The sequence below is a fragment of the Corapipo altera genome, unplaced genomic scaffold (assembly GCF_003945725.1).
Source record: "Corapipo altera isolate COAL_440 unplaced genomic scaffold, ASM394572v1 44, whole genome shotgun sequence".
In the NCBI taxonomy this organism is placed as follows: domain Eukaryota; kingdom Metazoa; phylum Chordata; class Aves; order Passeriformes; family Pipridae; genus Corapipo; species Corapipo altera.
In genome coordinates, this window is record NW_020884880.1 from 9,055,274 (window position 1) to 9,077,260 (window position 21,987).

Consider the following 21,987-nt stretch of genomic DNA (forward strand, 5'->3'; position numbering starts at 1 on the left):
TACTTGGAGTGCTTTGGTACTGCCTGGCTTAGAGTGCAGTCAGTGCATCTCTTGGGACTCACAGTGCTCTAAGGGTTGGCTGTGACATGATGTGTACACCATTTTGTGGAACCACCTTTCTTCCTGGTTTCTCAGAGTAGGTTTAATCCTTCCAGAGGCTGGAAAGAAAATGGACTGGATATTCCCCACAAGATTAAGGATCACAATGACCCCAAAGAGACAGCAGCTGAGAAGTTTCAGGGTCCCCTTCACCACAATGGCTCAGTGTGGGTCACAGGGATGATTAGCTTCCCTCTCCTCACCCAGTCTGCTCAGAGCCCTTTTCCATCCAGCTTAAAGCTATAGAGCGGTGTGCTGGTTTAAAGGTAAACTGGAAGGGAAATGAACCCAACTCAAAAGAGAGATCATAAATCAGAATAACAATAATAAAATAATACAATAAGTATGATTATACAGACAAACAATTGGTTTTAACCCGCAAAACCCAAATGTATAACCCAGCACCCTGGGGCATGAACAGACTGGTGTTCGTTGGGCCCTCTGAGTCCAAAGTAAAAGGAGAGAGGAAAACCTGCTGTTGCAGTCTGGTCAAGAGTGGTGACTGCAGTCCGGTCGAGAGTGGTGGTTGCAGTCTGGTTGAGAGTAGTGGTCTGCAGTTTGATAGAGAGTGGTGGTCTGCAGTCTGGTTGAGAGTGGTGGTCTGCAGTCTGGTTGAGAGTGGTGGTCTGCAGTCTTCCTCTGGATCCCACGAGTGGTTAAATAGTCCCAAGACCCCAAGATTATATATTCTCCAGTTCAGGCACGAATGCCCAGTACCTCCGTCAGGGCGGGGAGTTCCACAATGGGTGTGAGGACAGAAACACCCTCCTATCTCGCAGGCCTCTTAACACCCAGTTTATAGCCTGAGGAGTCAGGCTGCTCTGGGCAGATGGTGTAAATAGTCTATTGAAAACAGTTTCTGGGAAATGGCATGGTAGGCTATAGAATACACAGTTTTGGGTTACACCCATACAGTGATGAACTGGTCCCAGCTGTCCTAACTGGGACAAGTGGGGATGCTTTAATTTGTCTGAGCAGTACCTAAAAGCTGTAATATTTTATAGTGCTGACTGCTCCAAATTTTCTCCTGCCCTTTGTCAAATCCAGCAGAAACAACTTCTGACGGTATCTCTACTGCTATTTGTTGTAATAAGAATCACTGAAAGCCACAGTGCTACATTATTTCATAATTAAACCAGCCAGAAGTATTAATGCAATACAATTATTACTGATTCAATGGTTAAAGCAAGGATTTAAAAATCAGGATTTCTAATCCCTGTGCACTTTGTATCTGTAATGTCTACAACCTAGCTTCTCCACACAAAAATACTCTCTATGTAGCAGATGAATTACAGATTATTTTCATTATAGCCTTTAATAGGATGGTATCAGGTAAGGGATATATACACATCATATACATAAAATTTATTATAGAGAAAGAAAGACAACATTCCTAGGGAGAAAAACCTAAAAAAGCATAAGGGCAATATATTACATGATATATCTGTCTGAAGACAAAAAGGAGATTTAAGAAATTATATCCATGAAAATACGTAAAAACTACTAACCCATTGTCAGACAATAAGCAAGCACAGCTTTGTTTTCAGCATATTAGTAGCTACATTTCTGCAACATAAGGAAAAAAAAATATTCCAAGCACTAAAAGACTTCATTTGTCACAGGTCCCAAATCTAGAGCATTTGGGGACAGCTATAATGTTATCTTGAGTGAACACAGGGCCAACATAATTAGAAATAGAGAGGTAAGAAGCAAGGGGAATTGCCTGCATAACTTCACTTTGTAAAATCCTCCCATAGAAGTGGCAGGTAGGAAATCTGCATAATAACAAACTTGTCACAAGACAAGGCTAACTAAATACAACAATTAGAATTAACATTTTGCTTTAACTGGTTCCCAGAATTCCCTCACTCCATCCTCCCAGGTTTCACTAGTTAAAATCGTGGCTATTGATTTGGTGCAATACTTTCCACTATATATTTTTCCAAGTGTTCTGTGGCTTCAAGAAGACTGTCTCCCTTCTTTGTGGACAATGCTTTAAAAAGCAGCTACTGAAGTACCAAACCCTTCTCTCAGATATCCCAGTGAAAACCCACGTTAAATTTCTTGGTTCCCCTCTAGTCTATCTAGACTTAGATCTGTGAACTAATCCAGTTTGGCCCCAAAACAGATCTAAATGTATTATAATTTCCTTCTCCACTGATAGTCAGGTCTTTTTGAGAGTTGCTGGAAGCCCTCTGCTCTTTAACTGCACTCTCACAGCTCTCAGGACACTGTATTTGCACTTCCTACTGGCTCATCTTTCTCTTCCCAACTGCTTCTGGTCTTTCTGCTCAGCCACTGACTCCAAGACAATTTCCAGCATGTGGATGTCCTCCCAAACTGCCATCAGACCACAATTAGGCAGGTGCTTTAAGAAACTGCACCAGCAATGGAGTTGATCTTCAGGACTGCCTTCCCCAATACATAATTTGAGACACCAGAGAATGTGTGTGTACATACATATTTTTTTAAGAAATTGTATAACTCCTACTACATATGTGGTGGAGAAAGGAATTCTGTTGACATTTTAACCACACTGAAGTAAGGTGTGAGATTTGGTAATATATCTCTCTGAAATCTTCAGAGAGGTAGAAATCATAGAATCATGGAATGGTTTGCATAGGAAGCAACTTAAAAGAGCACCTAGTTCCAAGCTCCTTGCCATGGACAGGGCGCTTATAGTGGATCTTCCACTAGACCAGGTTGCTCAGAGCCCTCTCCAATGTACCTTGAACACTTCCAGGGATGAGCATCCACAACTTCTCTGGTCAGCCTGCTCCAGTGCCTCACCACCCTCACAGTAAAGAATTTCTTCTAGTATGTAATCTAATGCTACTCTCATTCAGTTTGAAGCCATTTCCCATTGTTCTGTCACTACATGCCCTCATAAATAGTGTGACTCTCCATCTTTCCTGTAGGCTCCCTTCAGGTACTGGAAGGCCATAATTGGGTCATTCCAAAGCCTTCTCTTTTCCAGTCTGAACAAACCCAGTTCTCTCAGTCTTTCCTCATAGAAGAGGTGTTCCATCCCTCTAATCATCATGGTGGCCCTCCTCTGAACTTGCTCCAATAGGTCAATGTCCTTCCCGTGCTGGGAATCCCGGAGCTGGATGCAGCACTACAGGTAGGTCTCACAAGAGCAGAGGAGAGGGGCAGAATCACCTCTCTTGATCTGCTGCCCACACTGCTTTTGATGCAGCCCAGGATACAATTGGCTTTCTGGGCTGCAAGTGCACATGTCCAGCCTCTCATGCACAAGCACCTCAAGTCTTTCTCAGCAGGGCTGCTGTTCAACCTCAGCCTGTACTGATATTGTGGTTGAGTCCTTCAGCAAAGGACTGGAACACAGTAACCATGAGGTTACAACTCTTCTGTCACACAGGTGACAGCAGGAATGGTCTGTACAGAAGAGCTCTGGTATGGGCAATGGCAGTACACACACCCATTGGGGTTTTTAAGGTTCAGCGACCTACACAAGTGATCTATAGAGAGCAGTGTTGGTGAAACACCGTGGTTATGACTGTTATATTTGGTGACCATACGGTCGACTGATGCTCCCTGTTCTGATCTGTGTACCTCCACACAAGAGAGGAGGCACCTATACACCCTCATGTTTAGACACTGATGTGTTAGTGTGTCTGGGCTCTAAAGAGTAGGGTTTTCCAAGATTTTCCCCCTATATGTCAGATCCAAGTCATTTCCATTAATTCTACAATAAATCCTGAACTGAGAAGAATTGCCTATTAAACCAAAGCAGAATCTGTTGAGATACACAGAAAACACAGACCTGCAGCAGGACTGCTGCTGAATTTAGCCTGGAGATTATTTCACTGTGCGAAGGCCAAAGTAATGATTCTTCACTTAAAAGGAAACCATTCAAGTCTGCTAAGAAAAGTAGTTCCAATGAAGAGCAGAAAAATGAAAGTGGTTAAAATTATCTGCATAAAGTAACACCAAACTGATTTGCCAATACTGTTGAAGAGAGCTGGGTGACATTTCCCAGGGCAATGAAACATGTGGGACAGGTGATGTGGTCATTAATTAGTTTTGGCCAACCAACATATCAACTTAATGATTTTGGAAAACTGCTAGGATTAGGTGGTTGTAACCATTAAATGTTATTACAGAGCCTATTAATTCTTCACATCAAAGTAAAAGAAGCAAATACCTGTTAATAATGAAAGTTAGGGAGAGCTGTGGACAATGGTATTTTCCCTTTGGCATTCATTTCTGCGCTTCTCTGTATTCATTTTTGGAAAGCACCAAATGACTTCAGGAAAGTTGTGGTTTTTCTAGTAAAAGCAATAAAGAAAAAAAATCCTCTAAAGAGGTTTTATTGAAAAAAAAGAAGGAAAGAAAAAGAAAGAAATAAGATGTTCAGATGGTCTATTTTCCCCCTTCATTGTACCCCCAATTATTTATACATTTATGTAGAACTCAGAAAGTGAAGAAAAGATTTAGCCAGGAGTGCAAGCTTTGGAGAAGGCGCTGCATTTTCTTTGGATGTGTGCTGTGAACATAGCACAGTCAGCACTTTAGCAGGAGTGACAGAAGTCAAGTACCTGCCAATGTCAGGAGCAGAGAAGGCAGGTGTCACAGGAGCAGGAACCAGGAGTGAAACCAGCAGCTCAGCCAGACTCCTGGAATTTCCCTCCAGTAGAAAGTGCTTTGTCTTTAGGGCCCTCCTTTCTGTAACTCCCATCACTCCTTTCTTCTTAATCATGCCAGGCTTCAGCATAATGACTGCCTGGCTCATATTCTTTCATATTCTTCACAAAGATAGCTGAAAACTTCTCAGGTCATGCAGCCATCTTGATTCCTCACCTCCATTGGACCAGCATGGATCATCTTTAGATGCTCAGACTTTTGGAAACTCTCCATCCAAGAGAGGTAACTTTTACCCTCTCTCCTTTCCAAACCACAGGTCAGCAACCCATCCACCTCCCTATGCAAGAGCAGAGGTAAAAGGCAGGGTCCTGACCATGCTGACCATGTTATGTCCTACAGCTAGACTTCCCACAACCCTATGACCCCCACCCTGACTCACATATTTAGCCGTGCAATCCAACGTCAGGAAAGCATCTTTTCCTACATGTCTTGAAGGTGTACCCTCTGGTCAGTCCATTAAGAGTCTGCTCTTCCCCTATTTCTTGGCCCACTAGACACATTGTAATTTTAATAACGTGTTTTGCCACCCCAAAGGTGCTCCTGGCCTAGAAAGGAAGGATGGCTGGAGAGGGGCAGAGACCTCTGTAGCAGCAGTTTTGCTTCTCCAGGAACAAAGGGTAAAAACAAAACTGGTTGAGGGTGGTGACCATACCCTGAGCAATCACTGCAGGAGTGCCACACCAAGTACTGAGCTCTACCTTGGCAGCAGCTGGAATAAGCCATTCCACAGTCCTCCAGAAGGCAAGGGAAAGGCAGAGGGCACAGGGTTGTTTTGCTGTGAGAAGCAGGTTCCTGCCCAAGGCAAATATCTGCCTGGGACTCTAGGCAGTTCTGGGGTGTGGCTTTCATCCTGCCATTCTGTATCTGCACCTCAGTCGATAAGATTTCATTTCTGTTTACACATTTTCTAGTCAACACTATTTTCCTTGGATTACAGCAAGAGAAATCCAAATTCTATAAACACCCTGATAATATGTGACCTACTATACCCAGATGCCTTAAGGGTAACTGCCCTCTTTCCTGCTGTCTATGCTTTTGCTTGCTCTAAACCCATTTCTACCTATTCAATCTACGTATCTGTATCCATACTTGCAATTTATTTACTTTTCATAAAGATGCTGATTCTGCATTTGTGGTTGACTATATTTCAGATGGTGATACTGGGGTTTTTTGAAAGTGATGACTATGGAAGTTTGTGGCTTTACATGTGGTTTTGTCAAAAATAGTACTGGTAGGGTTTCTTGGTGATGTGTTTTCTTCCAGTGACAGGGCAGTTTAAAACATCTCTCAACATATTCATTTTCAGGGATATCTCAGGCTAATTTCTATTTTAGGTTGTATAGATTGATGGAGATAGGCCATTCCTGCACTTTCACACTTGTTCATGCAAGTATTTTCAGAAGACCTCAGGACAAATTTTTGCTTAGCTCCTGAGGGCAATTAGTTATAGTTTCGTTTGAGGACAGTAGGCAGAATCATATTTCATAAAATTCCTGAGTTAATGTTGCTAAATTTTCTGTTTATCTATGGTTCTTTCTGTCCCAATACTCCAACATATAGGAATTATTTGCTTTCTATGTTTTTTCTGTTACTTCTGAGGATAACCAAGGTCAAACTAATTGATAAATTGTATGAGATCCATGAGTTCTGAAGAACTGTTTACTACCTACATCTGAACTGAATGAGAAGTTTCTGAGAGCCCAGATTATTACTGATTCAGACTTTGAATGGTGCTGTCTTGGTTTGGGCCAAGGCTTCCGTGGTGACCTTAAAGCAGGGCTGAGATCTGTTTGGTGCAAGCAGAGGCCATTTCACTGGATGCAGCCATTGGCTGGCCTGGACACCCCCTGGGTGCATTCAGCTACAACTGCACTGGGAAGGTAGGAAGCCAAGGAGGGTGGTAGAGAAGACAAGAGGCAGGATCTGAAGTTACTCTGTTCCCATCTTGCTACAGGGGTCTAGACAGGGCTAAGGAGTAGGGCTTTCAACAGGAGCCATGGGATGAGACAAGGCCGCAGAGCAGGTTTAAGAAAGACCTTTCAGAAGAAGGAGATAAAGGAATTACAGGTCTGGAAGGCAACAGGTTTTGTTTTCATCCTACCTAGGGCAAAACTTTCTGCAGTGCATGTGTGTATTTTTCCCCCTCAGGAAATTGGGTAGTTTTCTGAAAACAACGTGGAAATTAGCAAAGAGACCACCAAACATGCTTTTGTAGGAAAAACTTTTCAAGGTTAGTAGTACTGGAGGTCTTTTGGGAGAGGAGGGCAGGATGGGCAAAACATGAATGACTTTTAACAGTTAATAGACACTAGCACACACTTCATACTTCAGCAGAACGCAGCAGAGGCACAACAACAGAGGGCTATAAACCTGGCCACAAATATACGAGAGATCATAAGTAGTATTCTTATTATTAAGAAATTCAGAATTTGCTATTCCTAGGAGAAAAATGTTTTCTACCACAATGAAATGAAGCCAAAGCATAAACCCTGAAGAGAGGTGTGCATATGCCCATACACTCTAAGGGTTATGCTACAGACATACAAATCTTGGGATTTACTTAGCTGTGATTAAACTAAATATTAACATACCAAATTACATTAAAAACCAGACTGTCGAGAGGCAAGAAAAGTTTTTGAGTGAACCCCACATTTTTTCTCTGCACAAAACATAATAGCTTGAAGGAGGATTAATCCATAGACAATTCACCTATGCTTTATCATCCAGCATAGACCATCTAATAATACAACTGAATGCACTTATAGGGCATCAGTTCTCACAGTCAATTGAAATATGGAAATAGCTCTCATTAAAATCCTTAGAATTAACAAAATGTTAAACACCAAAATGTACAAATCAGACATCTACATGAAAGGAGTAGCCTCACAGACCCAAATTCATTCCAACTCCTGGTAAACAAGCCTTACAGTAATACTAGGAGAACAACAAATATTTACCTCTCATGCTTCTAAAAGGCTCATCTTCTCTTTAGATAAAGATTCTAAAAATCCTCCTCAAAATAATTACCGAGGGCCTGGGCTGATTTCTGGGGAAGAGGATGAATGGCCCTCCACTAGCTCCGGCAGAGGCCCTAATTGCCTGATTCTACTAATAAACTAATCTCAGGCACCTGGAACTAGCAGGCTCCATGCCAGGCAGACATGGCTCGGGTTACCTAAGAAATGCTCCAAATATATTCACACAAATCACTAGCCCTGCAGATGTGCAAATACTGCTTTTGTCATATTGCTGGAGAGATAGACATGTGTTTGCAGGGCTGTAGCACATAAAACCTGAAGATGAGTTCACTGTATTGCTTTAATCCCTTCCAGAGGCCAGGTGGGCATTTGGGGAGCCAGAGAAGTGTGTTGATTATCCACATTACTCATTGCATTAATCCATACAAGCTTTGTCTCTGTGATACAGAGTATCTGTAATGCTCACAGCATAAATATGTAGGTGGCTGGAAAAAATATATGCATTTCATGAGTGCCTGTTGTCTGTAAAATGAAACCAAACCAGGAAGTTAGTGTAAAACTTTGACTAAAATCTAAACAAGTCTAAACTTTGCTGACACATAGGGTTTTTAAAATTACAGTTAAAGGATCTGGAAGTCACCAAAGAACATAAGCCTCAGTGTAAGCTTGGAGAGACAAACTACTGTACTTTTAACAAATTTTAAAAGATTTTCACAGGTAAACAATTTTCTGTGACCTCAGAAATTAAAGCAGGTGTCATACAACTTTCCATCCAACCCTCCACAAATTTCTTCTCCTTCCCTGAGCTGATTAGGTTGATAAACATGTGTTAAATACTCAGGATGCATCTGGTTTCATTTGAGGAGGGGAGAATGATATAAACAAAACACAGTTTAACCGGAAAACAGGAGAGCAAGAACAGGCTGTCTTCCTGGTCTCTGACAAGTTGTTGAAATAGACAGCTGTCTGGTTTAGGTGATGTTCACACAGACTGATAAGCATTAAAAAAAATTGCCTTGATTTGTTCATATGCATGAAAAATAGTGTTTCTATTGCCTACATAGACACAAACATTTTAGAAGCAAAGATAGGAACATCTCCCCAAGTTATCCATGTTTTATGGTGTTCCAGACATTTTTTTATTCTTCAAGACACCATACAAAAAAATCACTTAAATTTACTTCCTTAGATCAGAGACCTCGAAAGATTATATTTTAGATATCAAATGAATGGCAAACTTACAGCTTCACTGAAAAAAAATTGTGCAGGTGTCATACAAGTGAAGTTCAGGTCTGAAAGTGAAAGAGGGGTAGACAAGGCAGCACTAAAGCCTCAGGGTCAGTCAGCACCGAGAAAAGTCCAAACAGAAACATTTGTGCACAGCATCAGTCCCCCCTCACTGATATCTGAATTTCCAAGATTTCTTTAAGAAGTATACTTAACTGATACTGTTTAATGAAGAAAGCCAGAATCCAGTGATACACCCTTACTAGTTTGAAGAGCATTCCAAAAGGGAACAAACCCTTTTGTCTTCTGTACTCTAGTAATTATCAGACAAGTGAACTCAATGAATTATCAACAGTTAGTGTGAACACTGAAAGACAGTATCAAAAATCCCCTTGCTCAAAGAACTACACAGATACCAGCTATTTAATTAACACAGTGAAGGCAACCTATGAGGTTGAGCAGAGCAGCAGAAATGACAGTATTCTGCTGATTTCCTTTATGGTAGTAATGTTCTGTGTGATGAATGGCTCCTGCAGGTAGGCGTTTGACTTCTTCCAAACTGCTCAAACAACAGTTTAAAAGAGTAAGCAGGAGACTGTGAATACACAAGCATCAGACAGACAGTGCTGCTGTCACCACTTGATCCTAGGATACAGGGAGTAATCATGCCACAGATAGCAAAATGGCTCCTGTGCTTCCTTCATTGACCACTAAAGAAAGCACTGAGGAAAATGAATGCTAAATTCTCACAAAGGAGTGTATTTGCTTCTGTTCTCCATAAGGAAAATATTCAACACAATAGCGTCATTGCATTCTTTACTTCTCTCCAATCACAGGTACTCCCAGCAAAGGTTACAAAAGATATGTATGCCTACGAGGACAAAAGAGATACTTCCTGGAGTATATAACAGTATATACATTAAAAAAGCAACAGGGAAAGTTGAGGATTGTATTTAAAGAAAGGGAAATGATTCAATGACTCCAAAACAAGATAATTATTGTAATACCTCTTTTTCCTTACTCATATTTTCTTTCTTTATTTAATCACTTATGACAAGGTCCCAGGTGATTTACCCTTCCCATGACCTTATGTCTTTTCACTGAAGTGGTGATCCCAGATATTAATGTGGGTTTTGAGGTTGCCTTTTAAGGCATGTGTTCTCATTTCAGTTGCTATTGATGAGCACTTGTTTGCATAAAGGACTCTTATTACATGCAGGGTAGACAGTCTCACATCCCATGAGCTGTCGATCTATTTTGCAGTGCACGAGGGGCTGGGGTACTCCTGGGTACTCCCACCTGCCTTCCCACACAGCCCGAACTCAGCTTCACCTCTCTGAGCAGCCAGCAATCCCTCCTTGGCCAGGCCAGGCCTCTGAGCTGCTGTCCAAAGCAACAACATACAGCACTGCTAACTGTTACTGAGATTAAGAAACAAAACAAAACAAAAGATAAAGACAGATATATATACATACATATGTATACATATATATATATATGCCTGCATATATGTATACTGAGCCCAGGTGAGGATAAACAGAGCCTGCAGTTGTAAGACACAAGCGTGAATTTCAGCTGAATTCATATTAAATAGTTTGGAAATCTCTCTCATTCACTTTCTGTTGAGGGTCTAGGACTATAAGCACAAAAAGAGAAAAGCAGAAAGAAAAGGGCTTGGAAAGCAATCCTACTCTGTGGAGTGAGTGAATGCCAAGGTTTCTACTGGCTTCAGCCTTTGTCATGTCAGCAAAAATAATTATCTGTTGACAAATAAAACAGAGGAGAAAATCTTCCTTTCTGCTCTGTCACAGCCTTTTCACACCTGCCTGTCTTCCCTGAAGAGTTTTGCACTGCTTACAGCCAGCAGCAGTTATGACAAAAAAAGACGGTTCCTAAGTGGAATCTCATGTAACAACTCCGGAATTTCTAAATGATTTGTGAAAACTTAGATGCAAATTGTTCCTACTTTCCCGGGAGCTCTGGGAACTTAGTCCTCTGTAGAAGCTTGATTCACAGTTGCTCCTTTGGTACTGAGTAGTAAGAGCACCACTTTTCACTTCAGTGCTGTGGGAAAATTTAAAATTTGTTTCTGTAGGATCATGAAATGCATATTCTAACATCATATTATGTATTCAATATATTAGAAAACCTCTGTCTTTTACAAGCCTTTGCATGTTAAACCATCTTTTCTGTGAGGGGGAACTGACAGGTTGCCTGCCATCAGCTACTCTCCAGCAAAATCAGCAACCCACACTGTCAGTGTGAAAACATCTGTTGAATGGATTTATTGACTGGGGCTTAGGTGTGAGTTGGAGGGTGGGTGTCCACACTGTTTATTACAACCCTGACCTAATGAACTTAATTTGTTGACATGTTTCCTTCAGTGTCTCACTTGATCCCATCTCACATTTCTTTCTACTGTGCTGTTTTCTTGGAAACAGGAGTTCCTGGCACATCGGCATGTCCACCAGTTGCAAATCTACCAGGCTCAGATGGCTACAGTTGGCATGGCAGGATCAGATAAACATCAACCGGTGTCCGGGACCCCATCTTCCCCCACTGATTCCACATTACCTCACCCAGACACGGACCAGCCCAGCCAGCATGTCTACACGACTGGTAGGATTCCCTAAAGACTGCTTTTAATAGGCAGGGCAAATGCATTTGTTCATGTGGGATCAACAGACTTAAATGCCTCAAATACCTCCTGCAGCAATGCGTTCAGTTTTAGCTGTACTGCTCCTCTGTTTTATGATGCTATACTGGCACCAACTCAACCAGTGCAGCTGATAAATCACAGGGTTAATATTCACACAGTCATAAATTATTATCATTGACTGGCTCTGGCAACATAGCAACAGGTGCATTTTTGGTGCCTTTAAGTCATTTGTAGCTTTTCTTTCATTTCCCTATTCTCTAGTTCTTCTCTCGGTGTTCTCGTTTCCTGTATAAAGAGACCACCAATAAGTTGAAGAAAGACCACCAGTAAGGAGGAAAACTGCGATATAATTCTAAATGTCTTCATTTGACAAGTCAGTCTCTGCTGCAAGGTCACTCTCTCTACAGAAATAGCAAAGCTGTAGGGATGACTAGGTGATGTTGGATACAACTTCTGCATCTTTCAATGGTTGTGTGGAGGCTACAGAGGCAGGTTTTATGGTCAGGACCTGGGCATTCCAGTCACTCAGGGAGCACTTCTTGGGCTGTCCAAAGCAAAGTGATTGGAACTCCAAAAATCTTCAGTCAAAGGAAAAAAAGATGACCACAGAAACCTCATTTCTTATTATGGGCAATTTAACTTTCCATGAAGGTCCATCTTTTTAAAAACCTGAATGTCAGTATAACATTAGAGCATGGTTAGAAGTTAAGATTCACTTTGTGCACAAAAAAAGGGGAAATAAATACTTGGAGTTATTGTTTGTGAACGTTTATGCCAGAAGTTTCCTTCACATCAGCTGTCAGAACTTGCCATGCTCTGAAAGTTTACAACTTTTCAGGCCATGACCATGGATTGATGTAGGATAGAGTCCTTAATTGGCAATGTATATGACTGTGTGAGACACTATGCCCTCCCATCTTTCCAATTAAAATGTGAACTTGGAAAGCAAAAATTTGTTTTTACTTGTTGGGTAATGAACATTCGGATTGTACAGAAAGGAACATACTAATTCACTTTCCATGAGGTTCTGCGAAAACAACAGCTGCGTATAGACAGGATTATTAAACCAGGCCACTGTTTTTCTAGTTGTGGTTCGTAGAGTCCCCAAAACATTGTAAACTCATTTTAAGAGATTCACAGAGCACAACAAAAGTGAGCTCACTGTGTGTAGGCTTCACTGTTCCATTCAAAAATCTGCAGTTTCACTGAAAAAGTTGAATGAAGTTACAAATGTAAAGGCTGCTGTTTCAGTCTGATTTCTAAAGTTTACTGACATGTCCCTTTATAATCCTCGGTAATGGGACTTGGGTCAAGGGGGTTATGTAGATATGTGGACTCATGGCATCAGTGGAACTATTCAAGACAGAAAATGTGAAGCTGAGATGTAAGAATAAGAGAAGGAATGAAATTACGTAGGACAAACACTGAATGGAGATGGTGGAAATTGGACATCCCTGGCTTGTAATCTGGCACAACAAAGCCTGACAGGGTCAGCAATGGAAATACAGACACTGCATGTGCAGAGTCAGGGTGTATTAAGATTAGGCAGAGAGTCTAATCTTATCCTTTCAGTAAAACATTGCTACATGAACAACACCAGAAAGAAAGAGAGAAGAGAGAGAAAAAACCCTATCTTATTCCAACAGAGATTTTCAGTCCTTCACTGAATTCCTTTCGCCAAATCTGAAACATTTTTATCTTGAAGCCTTGTTTTTCTTTTATTGAATCTTTTTTCACCCTCCATTGCTCTTTCAAGATAATCATCTCTACTCATTACTGAAAAAAAACCCTCTCCTATTTTCACCTGCCCTACAACTTTATGCTTCTGCTCTGTACCCTCATTTCTTTCAGTATCCTCTAGATACTGGCTGAAGACAGTGCAGTGCTGTAGCTGCTTCCAAGCTGTATCTATGCTAACAGCCAGTACCCCCTGGCTGATGGACCAGCTCCAACAGAGCACATACCTCTACAATTAAGCCTTTTGTTTCTGCTTGAAGAAATCTCTTTCCCTGACATGTGTCTGAGCTTACAGACTTACAAATATAAAAGCTTTATCACTACAGTTTTTGATTACATTGAAAATAGAGCTATTTTCTAGGTTATGAGATTCACACCTTTGGAGTGACAATGAACAGAGACTTTGCAACGTTACAAGTTCTAATACAGTTTCTGTAAATAAATAGATCAATCTGTGTATTATTAACATATAGTATGTTATGGTATAGAATGGCTTTTTTTGTGCATAGTATTTTGTGGATCTGGATAGTGCTCTAGCATTTATTCATCCATCAGTGGAAAGAAATAAACCTAGACCCAGTTTTTCTCCATTCTTATACAGCCTTTCCAAAATCCTTTAGGATAAAAGTCCTGAGCAACCTGGTCTGATCACAGTGCTGACCTGCTCTGAGCACAGCTGAACTACAGACCTCTGGAGGTCCCTGCCAACCTGAGCTATCCTGTGGTTCTGTGATTTTCTCCCTTAAGAGAGCACAAAATGCAACCAACAATTGTCCACAGCAGTTGCAACACCAGTATTTTTAAAAGCATGGAAGAAAGGAATGGGTGGGTGAAAAGGGAGAAAATTCTAGTACACCGTAAAGTGAGGTCGAATTCAGACTCCAAAAATTAATGTAAAAATAGGTAGCAGGAAAACGGTTGTGGCAGATTATTACAGGGGCATCAAAATGAACCTATATTGTTGAGAGTCATGAGAGAAAATGCTTTTAGCCAAATACCTGAAGGCAATTAGAATGGTGATTGTTGTGAGACAGTTAAGCTATATATACACAGTATATGCACAAAATAATGAGTTAAAGATGGAAAAAAGGATAAAGTATACTTAATTTTCATTTAGACAGTTCACAGAATATTTGATATTATTTAGTTCAGATTTTTATTTGGAATAATTTATTAGATATTCTTCCCTTGGGTTTTCTTATTGGTACTGTTGTTCTCCAGGGCAATTAATCTTCTTCAAAGCATACTGTTAGCCAATGATTTTTAGATCTCTTGCTCTCCCCTCTGTTTAAAACATTATTAAAAGAAGCTGACCCAAAGTATTTTGGAAATGAATGAGTGCTAGGGAGTCCCCACGAGGAAAACCTTAGTTTTTACTGACTGAATGCAAATTCAGTTTCTTTTGTCCTGTGTCCTCTATCATTACACGGTTCAGTGGTGGCACCATTCTCATCTGTCATCAGGGCCACATTCTGACCTCAGTAATATTGGTGTAAATCCAGAATAAATCCACCAGTCTCAGTGGAGCTGCTCAGATTTACACAAGGAACCTGAGAGCAGAATCTGGCTACAGGCATTTGTTCTGGAGAGACAGAATAACCATATTTTATTAATATTTCACAGCAGTCTGCAATTGAAAACAGTTGCCTCCCTCCCTTTTTTTTTTTTTTTTTTTTTTTTTTTTTGTGGGGTGGGGAGATTATTGGCTGAATCCTGTCAGGGAAATCCTATAGGCTATTTTTAGCAGTAAGCTCTACTGCTGCATTCTGGTATTGCACCAAGCACATGTGCTGTACGACCAGCAGCCACACATCTGAATCACTTATACATCCTAAACCAATTTAAATGCTTGCAAATAAATGAAAACATATATTTTAGTCTTTTCATAAATCAATTAATCCTTCTAGAAATAAATTTTACACTCGTTGGTGCAAATAGCTTAGTAATTAAGTTTGGAACAGATGCTTCTGCCGTGTAATACTGACCTGACCTGATTAAATTGATTTTTGATTCAGACAAAATAACCCATGTACAATAAAATTACATTTTTAATTATATTCTATTTTGGGAAAAATACTTATGCACTAAGATGGGGATGTTTATATTTACGGCAACCAGAGGAGGCATCCTGAATATACAGTTTCAGTGTTTCACTTCAAAATTGGTTGCAGCCCTGCTATAGGTAATCAAAAAGTGTAATTATTACACTCAATTCTGTGTAGCAATAACACAGTAATATAAACATATTTTATTTGGACTATTCAAATAATTAAAATTAAAAAATGTATTTAAAGAGTGGCAGGTAGGAGGTACTTTCAACTTTCAGCTAATTTTGTTACCGTTTAACAAGTGTTTCCATTCAAATCTATTTGCTATAACTACCTACTCTGACTAAAATCTTCTAAAAGTCCTGATGCATGTACATTCAGCATCTGAACATCTTCTCTGTTAGTCAGAGGGATGGGAGGAAATGTTTTCTAATCTACTGGTATGATGACCACTGCAAAACTACAATATGGGTAGACAACAGACTGTAGAAGTTAAAACTTTGAGTGCCAAGAAAAGGAAAGTGAGGTATGTGAACATGCACTTATTTGCGTGCATACTTCCAAACAACTTGCAAAACCTCATGATAGAGCAGCAAAGAACTGCAGAGAAAGGAAATTATTAGCTACTTTGACAGTGCCAGCAGATATTTTAAGCTGCATTAGTTTATTAGCTCCAGATTTTCACTGGTTGTCCTTTTTTTTTCTTTAAAAGAAAACAAGAAAGTAAACAAGAATTTATTTCTAATGAGCTATCATGTTTGCTAGATAATAATTTAGCATAAAATTAGTAATGCTGCACTTAGATATTATGTTTGCATTCTCCTTATGCTAAACATAATTGTTGTATTATCATCTTGGCTTAAATAGCAAGATCCCAAAGGATCAGTTCTGAAGTGCATGAGCTAAGAAATATGGCAGCATAAATATTTCTCGAGCTGCATAATTTCTGGCTGACTTCTAACTGAATTATCTCAGAACCTTAACTTTGAATTGCCCGCAATGTATACAGACTCTTATTCAGTAGAGCTTTTAAAGACTTTATTGATGTTCAATATCCATTCAAGAACTATGCTAAATAAAGGTCGTATTGGGCATGTTGTTGAATCTGGACTTTAATTTTGTGTTTTCTTCACTGGCTGACTTTTCAGCAGCAGGCTAACACAATTTTCCCAGAACTGTGTTGGCATCCCCAGTAGTGGTGGCACATAAGAAAGAGGGTTTGAATGCCAAATATTGCAGCTTGCAGAAATTGTTAATTTAAGTCCCTTTCAACTGTGAGGGGAAGAAAAATCCAAATGTTTCCCAAATGAAAATAGTCCACAGGGGTAAGGAAAATAATTGTTGTTCCAGACATTTTTAAGGGAAATGCAAGCAACAAGTAAATAAAGAAAATAACTTTTCGGTGTTTCAGACTTGGTTTGAAAGGCTTGAAAATTGAATTTAGCTTGAGCCTCTTCACTAAAATTTCTCTTTGGCTCCCAATACGCAGCTACAGAGCAATGTGATACTGATAGTTGTTTTGTATAAAGCTGTTCTGTCCTTGAATAAATGACCATAGAAAATTCAAAAGGTACCTTGCATTGCAGTCAAACAACAGGATTTGGTCCTAATTGAGTAGTGGGTGGAACTTTTCATTTAATGAAAAAGGACTCTGGCTACCACTGTTTCAACTCTCTGAAACTTTCATTTGATATACTTTGAGATCTGGAATTAATATGGTATTAGTTAAGCAGTACAAATGCAGAGTGGCACTGCCATTTCAAAATTTATTTTAAAATTTTAAAAGGTTTTACTGAATTATTTTCTTTACACTACTATAAATATATAACATTTTCTTGATATATATAGGTTAACAGATTCAACTAAGCTTACCCATTAGAGAAAAAGAAAACAAGTGATTCAGTAATAAGACTGATTTTTTCTTAGCCATAAAAGCTTTAACGAGACACTACTCCATTTCCTTTCTCCTTTACACTTAATTGTATTTATTGATATAATTTCTTGAGAATTAATTTTTGCCTTATTGGAATCACAAGATATTCCTTGTAAATCAAAATTCAGAGTCTCACAAAGGAAAGAAGAATTTGGGTACAGAGAAGGGCAACAAAGAGAGTAAGTCATATGAGGAGTGGCTGAGGGAGCTGAGGTTGTTTAGCCTAGAGAAAAGGAGGCTCAGGAGAGACCTTATTGCTCTCTACAACTACCTGAAAGGAGTGTGTAGCCAGGTGGGAGGTCAGTCTCTTCTCCCAGGCAATCAGTGACATGACAAGAGGAAATGTTGTCAAGCTATGCTAGGAGACAGTCAAGTTGGATATTGGGAAGAATTTCTTCACAGTAAGGGTTCTCAGGAATTGGAACAGGCTGCCCAGGAAGGTGGTGGAGTCATCAACTCTGAAGGTCTTCAAGAAATGACTGGACATAGCACTTAGTGCCATGGTCTAGTTGACAAGGTGGAGATCGGTCAAAGGTTGGACTTGATGATCCTGGAGGTCTTTTCCAGCCTAAACGACTTTGTGATTCTGTGATTTTCACCTTGCTCTAACTGTCAAATAAAATCCAGTTTTGCTATGGTATGCACGACAAGGAACAGTATAATTTGCATTTTTTTCACTTTTTATTTCTTATTCTGCTGTCTTTGTGCTGAAGGTGTTGTGTATGACAGTCTGATGCTGAAGCACCAGTGTATGTGTGGGAACTATGCTAATCACCCTGAACATGCTGGAAGAATCCAAAGCATCTGGTCAAGGCTGCAAGAAACTGGGTTGCTAAACAAGTGCGAGGTAATTAAGAGTTAAGACCAGATACCTGACTTGTTAAAGTAAATGTCAAATTTATTAAATGCTAAATGTGTCTTACTTCTGTAATAAGAGAGTAATTTTTCTTAGGAATTAGTTGGTCTTAACTGACAATATTAAATTAATGCATTATAGGAAAGCACACTTCCCAATCAGAAAATAAAGAATTTACACAGAGTCATTTATCCAGACATGATTATTTCTCACCTTTAGAAGGCAGACAAGCAGTAGTCAAACACCAATTGCAGTCCTTCCAATAACACAGTTCTTAACTTTTCAAATAGCTAAGGATTTTACTTCTGTAGCATAGAACATTGTTTTTTAACACAGTTTGTATCACTCCATAAGCATATTGCATCTTGTCTAATTTCAGACTTTAAAGTCTGTTTTCATAGCACTTTCATTTGCCTGGTATATAACAAGTCCCATGTGAAACCCCAAGACATTCAAGCACAATCTTCTAGGCAATATCAGAGCAAATGTGTAATTTTCTTCTGCTTTGATTTGCCTCAAAAATTGCATATTAAAACATGCTTAAATCAAATATGGGCTGTGATGTTCATATATGATTTGGGTTAGTTAAAAATAGCTTTTTCCTACCATTCCCTGCTTCCTGTGAGTTGTGCAGCACTGTCAACTTTCTGCAGAAGCCTGTGGCAATTGCGGGTGCTTATGGCACTGCAGCACAAGTTAACAAAGTTCAGCACAAATCTGCTTATGTTTTGCAGGATCCCAGAATTTCCAGGGCTCGTATGCATGCATATGTTTTTACAAACCCAAAGTAACTGGTTCAATATATCCCTTCGAACGGCTATTAGTGACTGTCCACGAAGATTTTCTGCAGGCAGCCCAGCATACTGGGCAGTGAGATATTGCAAGCGCTGTAAATGGATTTGTTGTATGCACTCATCTAACTAGATGGCAGCACTCTAACAGGCTAATTCTTTTTTTTTAGCTTGGATAATTTTTTTCAGTCTTCAGGAAGACAGACTTTCAGCAAGGCCCTTAAGGCCACGTATCACATGAGTGGTTTCACTGGTGGGATCACATAGTTAAAGAGTAAGTTAAACATGCAGCTGAGTGCTTCACTAAAATAAAGCCTAGTTACCTTTTTGACTCCGGACTCCATATTACAAAGAAAAGACAAGAGAGAGAAAATAAGAAAATGCAGTGTCCTACTATGTACTGCTTTCTCCAGTAACAAACAGATATTGATGAATAGTAAATTGTGTAGATCTGCAAAAGGGGAAAAATGGAAAAGTGGTATAGGTTAGTCTGAGGTGCATGCAGTCCAAGGGTTTCCTGGAAGATTTAATGTTTCCTCTTGCAGTTCTACAAATTTCAATTTCAAAAACTGAAATATAGCCTATTAGGTCTTGCAAAATCCAGTGAGGGGGCAGAGAGGAAATAAGTCACTTCATGTTGAACAGCATTCAGATAATTTTGACTCCAATTGTGTGCTTTGAAATAAGGCTGGAATGTGAAATGAGCTGTCAAAATGGAAACTGATGATAAAACTGACAAATCTCAGTGTGAAGCTGGTTTGCAGATCTGGTGTTTATTTAGATCCTCTTATGTAGCTAAAGACCGGATCACATTTGGTGATGCAATCTGTCCTTTGCTTCACTGAATTATCTAGCACTTGCCTGACATCAAACAAGTGCTTAAAACTGCTCACTTTCCAAAATAAGGAAGGCTACAGCGATATACTTAACTGGTGCTCTGGTTCTTCAAGAAAATCATTCAGCTGACTAGACAACTCGTGTCACTAAAGGAGAGGTTATTTCATTATCCAAAATATAAAAGGCCACCATTAAGCTGCATTCCGGAATATACCACACTGAGGATGCACAGTCAAAGCATCATGGGCAACTGCACTGTCTCTTCTGCTGAATTCTGAATGCCCCCTCATGGACATTAGTATTTCTTAATACAATTTCTCACTATAATTTCCCACAGTTTTTGTCAGAAGGAGGGGAGAGATCACTGGTCAGGTTTTGCCACGTGCACTGCCTCATACACTAAGTCTAAAGAGCAGCTTCAGAACAGAAACGTGCAACAGCCGCCTAGGAAATCCTCTGTGGTAACTGTGAACCTTCTTTTTTCCTCTCTAACTAAAACAGTAGTCCCTCAGGAGGGCTGCAGTCCTGCTCTTTCTCTGCTGAGGAGTTTTAGGATCAAAGGTAGTTCAGTCAGAGGTAGCTCAGATCTTGTTACTTTGCAGTATGTGTATCCTTACGCACAGGCTTGTGCCAGGGGGCCCTCCCTATTTTCTTAATTTAACAAGAAACCCCAATGAAAATGAACAACCTGTATCTATACAATCTTTGTTATCTATAGCAGGGAGCTATATGTGCTTCCTAAGTCATGTGGTGTGGATTAACTCCTCTCACACAGCTAAGGTCTTTGGCCAAGTATACACAGAATCGTCGTCACTAACTGGGTATAGGATGATGAAAGTCATATATACTAGGCTGACACCATGCTTGCTGCAGTTCATAGATTAATTTAGCTAGATTAATCTAAACTTAATCAATTATCTTTATATATTACCTATATATATTGCTCATATTTATCCCATTGTATTTTTAAAATATAACTTGATAAAATCATAACAAGGTTTGAATGGGGTACTCAAAGCTGTGTCTTTGCTAAGAAATAAAATGTGCCTGAGACTGTTCTCCACTCCTGCAGCCAACTGGCATGGAAAGGCCCATGTTCAAACTACCAGGAATGCTTCCTGGCCCATGCCAGTGACCATATCATGTCTGGGAGTTGTTTGGGAGAGTGCTAGCTGCTGCTCAGCCAAAACGGTGTGAAGGACCACTTTAGCAATTTAATAATACAGATGATTGTGCTTCTCTGCCTGGGAATGTTTGCTGGCACTGCTTAGTTTACTGCTGCAGACACAGCCAAGAGGACTTGCTTCTGCAGACTGTATTTTGTCTTTCTAGCCATGAACTCTAGTTATTCAAACAACAGTTTAGAGGATTTTTCCTAAATCGAGAAAACTAGTATAGCCTTCAGATTATTTTTTTTTAATCATATCACTTTTCCAAACAGACAGATTAATGCCCCCATCGGCTTCCTCAAGACAAGGGAGAAACACATTCACACCATGGCCTGCCCTTGAGAGCTAGATTTGAAACACCAGTCCCCGACTGAGTCCAGGGCAGGAGAATGAAGTATTCACACACACACACACACACACACCCCACACACACCTATAGGGAACTTTTTTATAGCCCTGCTATATACATATTGGAAAAATAAAATTCAGACACAATATTTTTGCATTAGTTTAAAAGCTTTGTGTATATTTACTAAAATGCCTGTTTGGTGTTTGTTAAAAGCTGACAAATTTAGAACAGACAGTTATCAAATGCAGACCAGGGCAGCTAAAAGATGCAAAGATTGGCATAAAAACATCCATTATCTTTTTTTTTGCACTTTTCCCTTGGTAAAGAGCAATGCCTAGGCACTCTACCTTTGGGACAAAAAAAAGACTGAATTATGTTTTGGTAGTGGTGTCTGCTTTCCACTTGTTCTAGGGAGAGGAAGTATTTACATAACTCCTTTGGGGCCATAATTTGTGTACACATGACTGACATTAGGCTACAGAGATCAGCACAGTTCTAGAAAAGAAAAGAAAAATGTAGACATGGTCCCACTTTTGTGCCCCCACCTCTACTTCCTGTGGTTCAGCAACATATTTCTTTTCAGCTTGGAATTTGATCTGAATTTTTGTAGTTTTCTGGATTAGGGAGACATCTTAC

At 39.8% G+C, this 21,987-nt stretch overlaps 1 protein-coding gene across 15 annotated transcripts in view; it reads left to right on the plus strand.

Annotated features, from left to right (window-relative positions):
* HDAC9 (histone deacetylase 9) overlaps window positions 1-21,987 on the plus strand; it is a 456,848-nt gene that overhangs the window by 300,313 nt on the left and 134,548 nt on the right. For all 15 annotated transcript variants that reach the window (XR_003526976.1, XR_003526977.1, XM_027639053.1 and 12 more), the window contains 2 exons: window positions 11,414-11,591; window positions 18,063-18,196. Coding sequence is in view for 13 of the 15 variants with exons in the window: in XM_027639053.1 (XP_027494854.1) it covers window positions 11,414-11,591; window positions 18,063-18,196 (312 nt within the window). In the remaining 2 variants the exon portion in view is untranslated. The remainder of the gene's footprint in view (window positions 1-11,413; window positions 11,592-18,062; window positions 18,197-21,987) is intronic.